The sequence below is a fragment of the Camelina sativa genome, chromosome 11 (genome assembly GCF_000633955.1).
Source record: "Camelina sativa cultivar DH55 chromosome 11, Cs, whole genome shotgun sequence".
Classification (NCBI taxonomy): Eukaryota; Viridiplantae; Streptophyta; class Magnoliopsida; order Brassicales; family Brassicaceae; genus Camelina; species Camelina sativa.
The window spans coordinates 14,390,555-14,402,621 of NC_025695.1; the positions used below are offsets into that span (position 1 = coordinate 14,390,555).

At 34.4% G+C, this 12,067-nt stretch overlaps 4 protein-coding genes across 4 annotated transcripts; 3 read left to right on the forward strand and 1 right to left on the reverse strand.

The window, feature by feature from the left end:
• LOC104723318 (probable transcription factor KAN3) lies at positions 889 to 3,831 on the forward strand. Its single transcript, XM_019231857.1, has 5 exons — positions 889 to 1,200; positions 1,332 to 1,817; positions 1,951 to 2,027; positions 3,667 to 3,728; positions 3,807 to 3,831. Exons 1-5 carry the CDS (start codon positions 1,131 to 1,133, stop codon positions 3,829 to 3,831), a joined length of 720 nt encoding a protein of 239 aa, XP_019087402.1. The 5' UTR covers positions 889 to 1,130.
• LOC104723319 (probable transcription factor KAN3) lies at positions 3,733 to 5,731 on the forward strand. The gene is made up of 5 exons (XM_010441662.2): positions 3,733 to 3,883; positions 4,615 to 4,660; positions 4,750 to 4,837; positions 5,084 to 5,144; positions 5,525 to 5,731. Exons 1-5 carry the CDS (start codon positions 3,836 to 3,838, stop codon positions 5,666 to 5,668), a joined length of 387 nt encoding a protein of 128 aa, XP_010439964.1. The 5' UTR covers positions 3,733 to 3,835; the 3' UTR covers positions 5,669 to 5,731.
• On the reverse strand, positions 7,129 to 8,184 carry LOC104727957 (peroxidase 41-like). Its single transcript, XM_010447008.1, has one exon. It carries the CDS (start codon positions 8,182 to 8,184, stop codon positions 7,204 to 7,206), a length of 981 nt encoding a protein of 326 aa, XP_010445310.1. The 3' UTR covers positions 7,129 to 7,203.
• On the forward strand, positions 10,410 to 11,876 carry LOC104723320 (E3 ubiquitin-protein ligase BOI-like). The gene is made up of 3 exons (XM_019232343.1): positions 10,410 to 10,705; positions 10,783 to 11,068; positions 11,158 to 11,876. The coding sequence occupies exons 1-3, from the start codon at positions 10,656 to 10,658 to the stop codon at positions 11,536 to 11,538; spliced, it is 717 nt and encodes a 238-aa protein (XP_019087888.1). The 5' UTR covers positions 10,410 to 10,655; the 3' UTR covers positions 11,539 to 11,876.

A 12,067-nucleotide genomic window follows, 5' to 3' on the forward strand; every position in this document is an offset into this window, starting at 1 on the left:
TTATCTGTCGATGTATGGGCTTAGGGGACATGAATTATCAAAGGGCATTTTGGTAATCATATCTTGGACTGGCCATCGGTGGCAATAGGGCCAAAATTAAATTAATGTCGTATAGTATTTGATGAAATGGAGTTAATGCTTTGTTGAATAAATAAAAAACTTGTTTTTAAAATAATCTAATACACAATACACATAATAATCGAAATCATGTATATTTTGGACCATTTTCTTTAAATTTCATCTTATCACGTAAACAAAATCATCTGCTCCACAAGAAGGAAAAGAGAAAAAAAAAAAAACATTTTCAGATATTAATAAAACGCAATAGCATATTCAATTTATTCTTAGGCAACCAGCCACCAAGATTGTAAAGCAAAGAAATGTTCGGTATAATTCCAAACTCCAACTTCAAAGAAGACAAAGAATTAAACCAATAAACAAGACAAACAACAAGTGACGACGAGACTTAAGTTTTTTTGTTTTAATTAATGTTTCTCCATCTCTTAAATTTCATGCATGTTTATTTTTCGATATATCTTATCAGTTTATCAACTAAACAAGTAGCTCTAGCAAAAAAAAATCATTTGATTTAATTATAAGTTTTCATGAATGATTATTATGAAAATACACACACACACACACGCATCTTTCAGTTTCAACCCAAGTGTCATTTTCACATGTAAATCTGAACACAAAAAAATAGAATAATTTCATACATTATTGTTTTATTATACCATCATTAAATACTGATATGTGATAGATGATATCTACATTGTAACAAAATATGTTATAGAAATTGATTTTTCCATCACAAATGAAGAAAAGGGAAAAGAAAAATTAAATGGAAATTCATGTTTCACCCAACCCCTTTATTAGACTCTTAAAGTGTCATTTTCTCAAAGGGAACAGAGAAGAAAGAGACTTCTCATTTCCCTCATACCTTTTGCCATCCCTATTTGTTTCTCTCTCTCTCCCTCTCTAATTCTTTACAACTGCTTTTCTCCTCCCACCAAGAACCAAAATTCATTTAGTTAAGAAGAAGAAAAAAACACCCTTTTTGAAATAAATAACATTATACCCCCAAAGTTCATCAAGATTATCTCAAAATCGCTCACAATTATCCATTTGTTATGGAGCTATTTCCTTCACAACCTGACTTGTACTTGAAAATCAGCAGAAGAAGAGAAGAAGAAAAAGAAAATCAAGAANGGTGAATATAAAATCGATTTAGACCCTTTAAAATTATTGTCTTAAATATATGAATATGTTTATGAACCGAATATTTTCTGTGATTAATTTGGCATAGTTAATTGAGTATACTTTNAAAGAAAATCAAGAACAAGAAGTTGAAAGGAGATTATTAGGGTTTAGGAGTAAAGCCTCAGATTCAGACAGAGATTCTTCTGGCAACCTCATCCACGCCCTCCAGTTCACATCTTCAAAGAGTGAACCCATCAAGACTGGTAATAATCAAGAACACAACGAATCTCTCGATCAAGACTTGAGATCTATGTTGATGATGAGACCAATAAGAGGAATTCCTCTATACAAGAATCAAGTTCTTGACCACTACTACTACTCATCTACCTCTCCCTCTCCTTTCTTCTTCAGTGAAGTCAATGGCCAACACGCTAGTCGTCGCATAATCACAAACCCTAATTGTAGTTATAATCTTCACCACCGTAATCGGCGTCAAGCTCAGCCGCAGCCGCCTAGATTTACGGCCAAACGAGGGGTAAGGGCTCCAAGGATGCGGTGGACGGCGACCCTTCATGCCCATTTTGTACACGCTGTTCAATTATTGGGTGGTCATGAAAGTATTGTCCTTTTTCACTATTACCCCTTTTATAATTATTATATCTCTCTCTTTTTGTTTTTTCCTTTTAAAAAAATGAATACTTTGATAGATTATTCTATCTTATTGATATTGCGAGTATGCATAATATTCAGGAGCAACCCCAAAATCAGTACTTGAACTGATGGATGTGCAAGATCTCACATTGGCTCATGTTAAATCCCATCTACAGGTAATCTCATTAGGTTACTTATATAATGTATAGGTGAATATAAAATCGATTTAGACCCTTTAAAATTATTGTCTTAAATATATGAATATGTTTATGAACCGAATATTTTCTGTGATTAATTTGGCATAGTTAATTGAGTATACTTTTGGTCGCCACCATAAATCGAAAGACATATATATACCATGTGAAGAAAAGAAAAGAAAAGAAAAAAAATAATCAGAAGAGAAGGAATCAAAAGCTAGATATAGCCAAAGGGTAAGAAAAAAGTCCTTTCATAACTAGAGAGAGATGCAGTAGAAAAGTAAAGTANGTAATAATCAAGAACACAACGAATCTCTCGATCAAGACTTGAGATCTATGTTGATGATGAGACCAATAAGAGGAATTCCTCTATACAAGAATCAAGTTCTTGACCACTACTACTACTCATCTACCTCTCCCTCTCCTTTCTTCTTCAGTGAAGTCAATGGCCAACACGCTAGTCGTCGCATAATCACAAACCCTAATTGTAGTTATAATCTTCACCACCGTAATCGGCGTCAAGCTCAGCCGCAGCCGCCTAGATTTACGGCCAAACGAGGGGTAAGGGCTCCAAGGATGCGGTGGACGGCGACCCTTCATGCCCATTTTGTACACGCTGTTCAATTATTGGGTGGTCATGAAAGTATTGTCCTTTTTCACTATTACCCCTTTTTATAATTATTTTATCTCTCTCTTTTTGTTTTTTCCTTTTTAAAAAAATGAATACTTTGATAGATTATTCTATCTTATTGATTGATATTGCGAGTATGCATAATATTCAGGAGCAACCCCAAAATCAGTACTTGAACTGATGGATGTGCAAGATCTCACATTGGCTCATGTTAAATCCCATCTACAGGTAATCTCATTAAGTTGCTTATATAATGTATACGTGAATATAAAATCAATTTAGACCCTTTAAACTTATTGTCTTAAATATATGAATAAGTTTATGAACCGAACCCACTGCACTTTCGTTTATGAGATGACCGAATATTTTCTGTGATTAATTTGGCATAGTTAATTGAGTATACTTTTGGTCGCCACCATATATCGAAAGACATATATATACCATGTGAAGAAAAGAAAAGAAAAGAAAAAATCAGAAGCGAAGGAATCAAAAGCTAGATATAGCCAAAGGGTAAGAAAAAAAGTCCTTTCATAACTAGAGAGAGATGCAGTAGAAAAGTAAAGTACAAAGGAGGCATCATTCCTCAATGATGATATATGTAGATTGATATGTGCACACATATATGTATATGCATGATTCTTCAATGATAACATACACTATAAGTTACTTTTTATATAATTTGACTATGGTTAGAAACTTAGAATAAGACATGTAGACCCATGCACACACCCCATCTCTCTGTGTATGGCTGAACATTTTCATGAATCGTAAATGCTTTCTGTTTTACTCTGCCCTCTCTTTTTTTCTTACTTTATCCATCTCTGTCTCTGTGTGCGTGCATATCTAATAGTAGTATATATATATAGGTGTTCACACACGTGAGTAGAACAAGTCTCTCACACACATTATATACGTATATGTATTAATTGATAGATATATTAACTTATGGTTAATATATTTTTTGTAATCTAATATATAATGTTTCAGATGTATCGGACCATCAAATCTACTGAAAAACCTACANATAATTATTATATCTCTCTCTTTTTGTTTTTTCCTTTTAAAAAAATGAATACTTTGATAGATTATTCTATCTTATTGATATTGCGAGTATGCATAATATTCAGGAGCAACCCCAAAATCAGTACTTGAACTGATGGATGTGCAAGATCTCACATTGGCTCATGTTAAATCCCATCTACAGGTAATCTCATTAGGTTACTTATATAATGTATAGGTGAATATAAAATCGATTTAGACCCTTTAAAATTATTGTCTTAAATATATGAATATGTTTATGAACCGAATATTTTCTGTGATTAATTTGGCATAGTTAATTGAGTATACTTTTGGTCGCCACCATAAATCGAAAGACATATATATACCATGTGAAGAAAAGAAAAGAAAAGAAAAAAAATAATCAGAAGAGAAGGAATCAAAAGCTAGATATAGCCAAAGGGTAAGAAAAAAGTCCTTTCATAACTAGAGAGAGATGCAGTAGAAAAGTAAAGTACAAAGGAGGCATCATTCCTCAATGATGATATATGTAGATTGATATATGCACACATATATGTATATGCATGATTCTTCAATGATAACATATACTATAAGTTACTTTTTGTATAATTTGACTATGGTTAGAAACTTAGAATAAGACACGTAGACCCATGCACACACCCCATCTCTCTGTGTATGGCTGCACATTTTCATGAATCGTAAATGCTTTCTGTTTTACTCTGCCCTCTCTTTTTTTCTTACTTTATCCATCTCTGTCTCTGTGTGCGTGCATATCTAATAGTAGTATATATATATAGGTGTTCACACACGTGAGTAGAACAAGTCTCTCACACACATTATATACGTATATGTATTAATTGATAGATATATTAACTTATGGTTAATATATTTTTTGTAATCTAATATATAATGTTTCAGATGTATCGGACCATCAAATCTACTGAAAAACCTACAACGTCATCAGGTTATATGACTGATTAATCTATTAATTTAATTCAGTTATGATATCTATCAAATACAGTATACCTGATAAATGTGTATGTGTGTATATAGGGCAGTCAGATACTTGTGAGAATGGAACACAAGTAAACAGTGGGAGAGAAGCAACGGATCTCCAAGGTCTATGGAATAACTCCTCAAGGTATGTTATGTTTTTAATATTACAAGTATTAATTTAGTATTTGTTTTATTAATTTTTTGGTGTTTAGTTTGTCGGACATATAGCAATATACTTATGAGGCAACTTTCTATATTTGCATCATACAGTATGATAAACTTAACACATTTGTATTCCTTTGTTATCTAGAATCATTTACATTATTTTATTTTTTTTCGTTTCTCTTCAAGAATTTACTGTGATATAATTTGGATGTCTCTGTGTAAACAGTGAAGCTCGGTTCCATTTAAAGGCAAAGGCATCATCAGGTGTGGACATTTCATCCAATGAGGTATCAGATTTAAAAATTTTAACCAAAAGGCACTAGAATAAAACGAAAAACTGCAAAATTCGAGGGTGACAAAAGAAAAAGTTTTTATAAAGTTTGTATAATTTACTTTTCCTCTTCCATTTGGGTTTAAAAAAAAAAAGTGTTTTTCTTCTTTTATGTTTGTCTCAAAAGCAGAGAAAAGAATGACTTTTTGGTCTATCATACTTTCTTTACATAACCCATTCCAATAGTTTTTTAGTCTTTAAATTTTCGTCCAAAAAAAAATTCAAAATAATTTAATTGGACATTTTAGTTTTGAACTAAACGAAAATATTCAGTTTATAAAAAATGTTATATGAGAATATCATTCTAATGTATATACTCTTTACATATATATGTAGAATAAATGGAAGAATATGGATGGAAGATGTTCAAGCAACGAACGACTGTCGTCGGATTCGTCAAGCCTCACAGGGACAAGACGAGAGACTGAAACTCCCAATCTGGATTTCACTTTAGCTACACCGAATCTTTCAGCTCCCTAAATTTCTAATATATTTATACTAAAAGTTGTCTATGAGAAAAAAAAAACAATATATATGCTTACGGTATAAAAAAAAAAAGTATATGAAAATAGCGTTTATTTCTTCAAATATTTATTTGTAGTTTTGTCTGTTAAAACTTAAAACTGAGATGCCTTTTTTTTCTTTTTGGGTCTTTAATTTGAGATGCTTTATATATACAGACTTCTTGTCGCGAATGGAATAATAATATCTTTTTTTTTCTTTTGGGTACGAATGGAATAAAATTATTTGGTCATCATTACAGCGATGCAAAGCAACGACTGATCCACGTGTGTCCAAATCGGAATGCTTTATTACTGAACACATGGTTGTCTGACACGTGTTGGACCCTTGTGACGTTGACCCGCCTAAGAATTAATTTTTCTTTACAATATCCAGTTAAAGACAAAAAAAGAGAATAAAACGAAGTAAAATTAGTATAGTCCATCCAAATGCTAAGAAACTAATCTCATAACTAATAAAAGCTTGTTTTTATTAGTTAACTTAAAGATCTTTTGCTACATGAAGCATATGATAGATACCAATATACAGAGCCGTGGCTATGTGTAAAAAAAAAGAAATTTTCGCTTCTGGCCAATTTTTTTTGAAAAATAATTAAAGGTCTTAATTTTCCCAAATATGCCTAATAGTTAAATCCAATAAAAATATATGTGGTAAAAAAAAAATAAGAGAAGCGATGGTTCTAGAGAAACCGAGAAAGAGGATTTCAGTTAGAAACTAAAATTAAAATAAAGTAAGATAACTAAAGAGATTCATTGTTCTCATTTCTTCAATCACTGTTAGAGTTTGGTTAACGATTTTGTAGCACAAAAGAGAAAAAAAGTTATATTTTAAAATTAATATTTGGTTCTATGCTTGTTTTTTTATTCCAGATTATGTTGGTTATTATTAAAAAAAAGAAAATTTAAGGTCTTTTTCTAAACACAACTTCTAGTCAATATAATTCCAGGCACGGTTCTGCTAATATATAAAGCGAAATAATACATACTCTTAGTCGAATGAAAAAAATATGCAAAGTCAGAGACTATTTCTATAACGAAGATATCATAATCTTATGCCAGCCAAATGGAGTAATAAAATTACCAGTGGAAAAGGCCTTGTAAAGTCACAAGTTACGATTTTTTTCTCCTTCAAAGCGGTAGAATTAATTCCAGTTTTAATTGTCGAAGCTTGGCCCAGAGTTAAAGTTAAAGCGGCCTTAAAGGAGACACTCGTGTTCACAGAAGGTGCCGCAATAAGAGGAAACTTAAAGAAGAAGATGATCGAGAGGTAAATCATGAACTTTAAGTTTTATTCTCTACTGCAAAATAACACCCTAATACATTTTATATGACGGCATACATTACTGTAAATTTCATGCTATGAAAATTGTTATATTAACTGACTATACCTACATTTTTAATTATTTTTTGTGCAACGACTATACCTACTACATTTTATTCCAAAAGTTAATACAAAGAAAACTGAACTCATTTAAGTTCTTCTGTTTATGTTACTTATACGTTAAGATTGTTGAAGTGATCGCATCTGCGTCTCACCTCTCCATCTCCTTCGCCTTTAACACCAACCGTGCCTAGTTTCTCCATGGCACGTGCGAAATCCTCGAAGAAAGCCGTCTGATTATTCGCATATAGTTCCACAAACGGTCTCGTGCTAGTGTCTTTAAACAAGATTTGGTCCGAAGCTAACAGTCCAAGCCCTCGTTTCAAGTTCTTGAAATACATATTATCGAATTTTGCCGGTGTCACCGGATCGAGAAACGCCGCCATCGTCTTATTGGTCGTGTAATTCTTGCATAGATTTCTAAGAACGCCTGCGAATCGTGCGTCGAGTCCTGGATCAGTCTTCGGGAATATCCGGTTGCTGAACTCTTTGCAGTGTGAGATTCCGATCGTATGCCCTCCGCTTAACGCAACCAGCTCCTTTAGAGTGAAACCATTCTTCTTGAATATCGATAACATGTCGGGAACGGACTGGTTCACTAAAGGTAGATTTCCTTTGACTTTATGGGCTTTCGACTCACGACCATCTTTACGGCCCAATTTGACTTCATAGAAAGGCCCACCAACCATTGTGACAAGGTCACGTGTGGCCTGAGCCAGGATGTCTGCGCAAGATACCACACCGGGACAAGACAATTCAAGAGCGGTTTTGATGCGTGTCACAATGTCAAACGCATCTCCAGGGAGTGACTCGTTGAGGTCATCATCGCGTTCGGCTTTGTTGAAAGAATTTGTAGCGATTAGGACAGAAGCATCGCATCCTTCCAAGAAACAATCATGGAAAAAGAGACGGAGCGTTCCACCAGCTGTCGTCGGCTGCTGACCTTGCTTTGGTGTCACGGTTTCACGTACGATTTTACTAAAATCGGGACACGTTTTCTGGTAATAATCTTTCGTTAAATTTGGAGGTGGTGCTGAACTTATTAACGGGACGAAGACTAGGACGAGGAAGAGAACGAGAATATACAAAGACATCGTAGATTTTACGTGACAATTATACCGAGTTTTACAAAAGAAATATTGTTTGTAAAATATGGAAATGGAATTGAAATGTAGATGTTTACGAGGTTATTGGATTATTTTCGGTGAAAAATAGAAGCATGTACGTGTGGTTGGAGTTTGGCTTTTTGTATATTCTTTCAATTTCTGTGATTGGTCTATATATAGTTTTTGCTTTTAACTTCATTTTTCACTGAAACGTTTTCTAACACAAATTAATTATGTAATCGACTGGCTTCTAGGTTAATCAAACCACAAACATGGAATGCTAATTGGGGAAGTGTGAATGTGAAGACTGAAAGCGTTACGTTGGGATTATATATTCGGGTCATAGGGTCGTGTGATATACTTCCGTACGTTATAAGCTACAAACTCCGCATGAATGAGATATTGTGTCATTGATATATCACCATTTTCGTCCGCTGATTAAACGAATATTTTTTCATGATTAAATTACTATTTAGAAATTAAATCACATATTCTTTAGCAACTTAAGCTGGTGAGCTATATATGAGGGATGATCGAGTGATTACTGATCTGGTTTGGTAACATAACCGTTGAGGAATATGACCCAAAGCAGACGGTAAATCCTTGGTCCCATTTAGTTCTTGTGATCTCTTACCGTTGTGTTCAATGTGCTAATTTGGTTAATGACATTTTGTCTCTAATCTCCTGCAGGAGTTAAGTTCTATGAGACCAACGAGAAGGAGCTTTTGTTAGAACCATCAATAAAGTGGGCAGGATATCCCAGCATTGTTTTGGTGCTAAAGGTGATGTCTTTACGAATTAGAGTTCAGGTCAGTAAGAGTGATAGTGGAACGCAAGCAATGCAAAGCTTTACTACTCTTAGTTCCATAAACACGAAGTTTTATCATCTTTTACCTTTGCAGCCTCTTCTGCCGACCTTGCCTTGTTTTGGAATGGTTGTAGTTTCATTAATGGAAAAGGTAGCTACATCTCACATAAAAGTGACTCAGAACTGATTTGAAAGTTACTTGCTTTACCACATGTTGATCAGCATGATTCTCTATGCAGCCACATGTTGATTTTGGATTGAAAGTGCTTGGTGGAGTTTGGCTACTGCAAAATGTTTTCATTGAGGTGTGTTCTATTCTTGTATGGCAATCAAAAAATTAGACACCCAAAGATCACTAATGGGAGGCCAAAAATTAAAAACAAGAGGATGAAGAGATTGGTAATAGTTTTAATATTATTAAAAGATAGAGACATTCATTTGAGTATGTGCAATGGCCATGCTCTTACATTGTGGAAATAATAAACAAAGACTTAATTGGTTTGTTTTGTATTAGTAGTACTCATCTTTTCGAAAGAAAATTGGAATGGTGATCAATTAACTAAAGCATTTACAAGAAAACATTAACCATGGTCAGAGATAAGGAAAGTTTATGTTAGGATAAAATATAAACAGACAAGTAAACTTTGATCTAGTCTAATGTTGCTCTTGATTCGAAATTTAATAAACAAAACAACATTTAATTAAGACAGATGTTGACTTCTGAGTTCTGAACAATAAAATCATGAAATTGCTTGGCATGACATCACTCTTACATCAATTTGTTGCTTACCTTGCGACCACATTTCTCCATTTTTATGTCATCTTGTTGACACCTCTATTTATTAGTAAAATTCCTATCATTCTTTCTGACCAACAACACATGCCACAAAATTAAATAACCAAATTTGTTAGATCTTAATTTTAGCTTACGTGTTATTGCTTATAAAGTAGTATAACCGTGCGTATATAATGGTACATATATTCCTCCTTACATTTGATATAAACTTGATTTTCTTTGTACGTATATATGGTTTCAATTTTTTCTAAACCATATAAAATATGACACAAGTTGTAATGATGACCACAACCTAGCTATCTCTACCTACAGCATTTTGAAGAAGACTCAAACATCAAATAATATGCAACTGCAAAGTGTGTGAAGCATATATTAAAGGATCGAGGAAACGTGAAGGGGATAATCTTTTTTTTCTTTCTTTCTTTTTTTAAGCATTGGACGTCATTTATTCTTTAAATAAGAATATCAAACTACATGAATCTACACCTTTCAATTTGTGACAGCAAACAAAAAACACACAGTAAGTATTTGGGGTAAAGAAAAAACATAGAAGAAGATGCAAATAAACAAAAAAAAATAAAAAATAAAAAAGTTGGGTGCCATTAATGAGAATCATGCATACAATGTGGAAAGCTTTAAAAGACCCACACAAAGTCTGTACTCTTTCGTCGCTTCCCCTCTAAAACCTCATCTTCCTCCCATTTATTTCTCCCATTCTTTCTCCTTTTTCTATTTACTTAAAATCCCGAAGCATATTTTCATTTTCATCATCATCTCCCCATACTCATCAAACACATGCATGCCCTTATTATATGATGGTATATGCTTCCATAGATTGATCTATATCTTTAATCAATGGCGCTTCAAGCTCATCATCATCCTTCACATTCTTTATTCCTCAAGAGGTAAACTATATAATCTTCATGTAACGTATGGGTGTTATTGTATATGTTTATGTGATGTTTCGATTTCTTATGTGCAGTAACGGACAAGAAGCGGTTGATTCGAGAAAGCGATCGAGAGAAGTTTATTCGTCGGCGGTGGCGGCTCCGATGAACCCTCCACCGTCAAAACCGCCGCAAGTTATTGATTTGAGTGAGTTGTTCCAGACAGCGCCTAATGTGGTTTCCACTGGTCTTCGATTATCTCATGAGCATTCACAGAATCATCAAGATCAGTTTCTTTCTTCTTTTTCTATGCTTCCCGGAGAACTCGCCGGAGAAATGAAACGACAAAGATATGAATTAGACAGATTCATTCAGACACAGGTATGTCGAACTGGATCTAAAACGTAGTTCAGTTTTGTGTCGTATGTTTCTTAGTTTTTGTTTTTTGTTTGTTGTGTTTTATTTTGCAGGGTGAGGAGCTGCGGCGTACGTTAGCGGATAACAGAGAGAGGCGCTACGTAGAGCTATTGTGCGTGACGGAGGAGTTAGTGGGACGTAAGGTGAGAGAAAAAGAAGTGGAGTTGGAGAGAGCCACGCGAAACTGGCAGTTAAGAGCGGCGACGCGGGAAGCCGAGGTGTCCACGTTACAGGCTCATCTCCAACAAGCCATAGCGAGCCGCCGAGAAACCACGGCGAAACAGAGTACGAACGGAGGCGGCGACGGAGACACGGAGGAAGCCGTCGAAGACGCCGAATCGGTGTACGTGGATCCGGAGCGGACAGAAATGATCGGACCTAGTTGTAGGATTTTCCGGCGGGAATATGCGACGGTGATTGCATTACCGTGTTGACATTTGGTTCTTTGTAACGGTTGCGACGACGGGGCAGTGCGAGTGTGCCCGATCTGCCTCGCCGTGAAAATAGCCGGTGTCGAGGTTTTATTTTCTTGAATGGAGGGATTTATTGATAGGCCCGTTAAGGCCCATGGGTCCATCTAGATCTAGCAACAAAACAAAGACAACAGTACAGACAAAGGACTTTTTCTAATGGGAAAAATAAACTTGAAATATATATATATATATATTAGTTTGATGTACATAGGACATAGCCACATGTAGTGGCATTTTTTTCGTTTTGACATTTTCGTTTACTTTCTTTCTTTTGGAAATTGTTTTTTTGTTTGGAAAATGTTTGAATTATTAAGTCGTCTAAATTTTGAATTCGTTACTTTAGAAAATTGAATAATTTCGATATTGGAAAAACATATTGTAAGGAAAGAAATTAAAACGTTAGAACAGCAAGAAACTCGTGGTCCGCGACTTCACGTAGTGTTAATTTTACCAATGGACGTCCAATACTAATCCTGATAGCTCATACTAT

Coding starts and splice junctions, on each gene's coding strand:
- LOC104723319 (XM_010441662.2), top strand. CDS start 3,836: ATGGATGTGCAAGATCTCACATTGGCTCATGTTAAATCCCATCTACAG. Junction 3,884..4,614: donor ATGTTAAATCCCATCTACAG/GTAATCTCATTA, acceptor ATAATGTTTCAG/ATGTATCGGACCATCAAATC. Junction 4,661..4,749: donor AAAACCTACAACGTCATCAG/GTTATATGACTG, acceptor GTGTGTATATAG/GGCAGTCAGATACTTGTGAG.
- LOC104727957 (XM_010447008.1), bottom strand. CDS start 8,184: ATGTCTTTGTATATTCTCGTTCTCTTCCTCGTCCTAGTCTTCGTCCCG.
- LOC104723320 (XM_019232343.1), top strand. CDS start 10,656: ATGGCGCTTCAAGCTCATCATCATCCTTCACATTCTTTATTCCTCAAG. Junction 10,706..10,782: donor CATTCTTTATTCCTCAAGAG/GTAAACTATATA, acceptor TCTTATGTGCAG/TAACGGACAAGAAGCGGTTG. Junction 11,069..11,157: donor ACAGATTCATTCAGACACAG/GTATGTCGAACT, acceptor TTTATTTTGCAG/GGTGAGGAGCTGCGGCGTAC.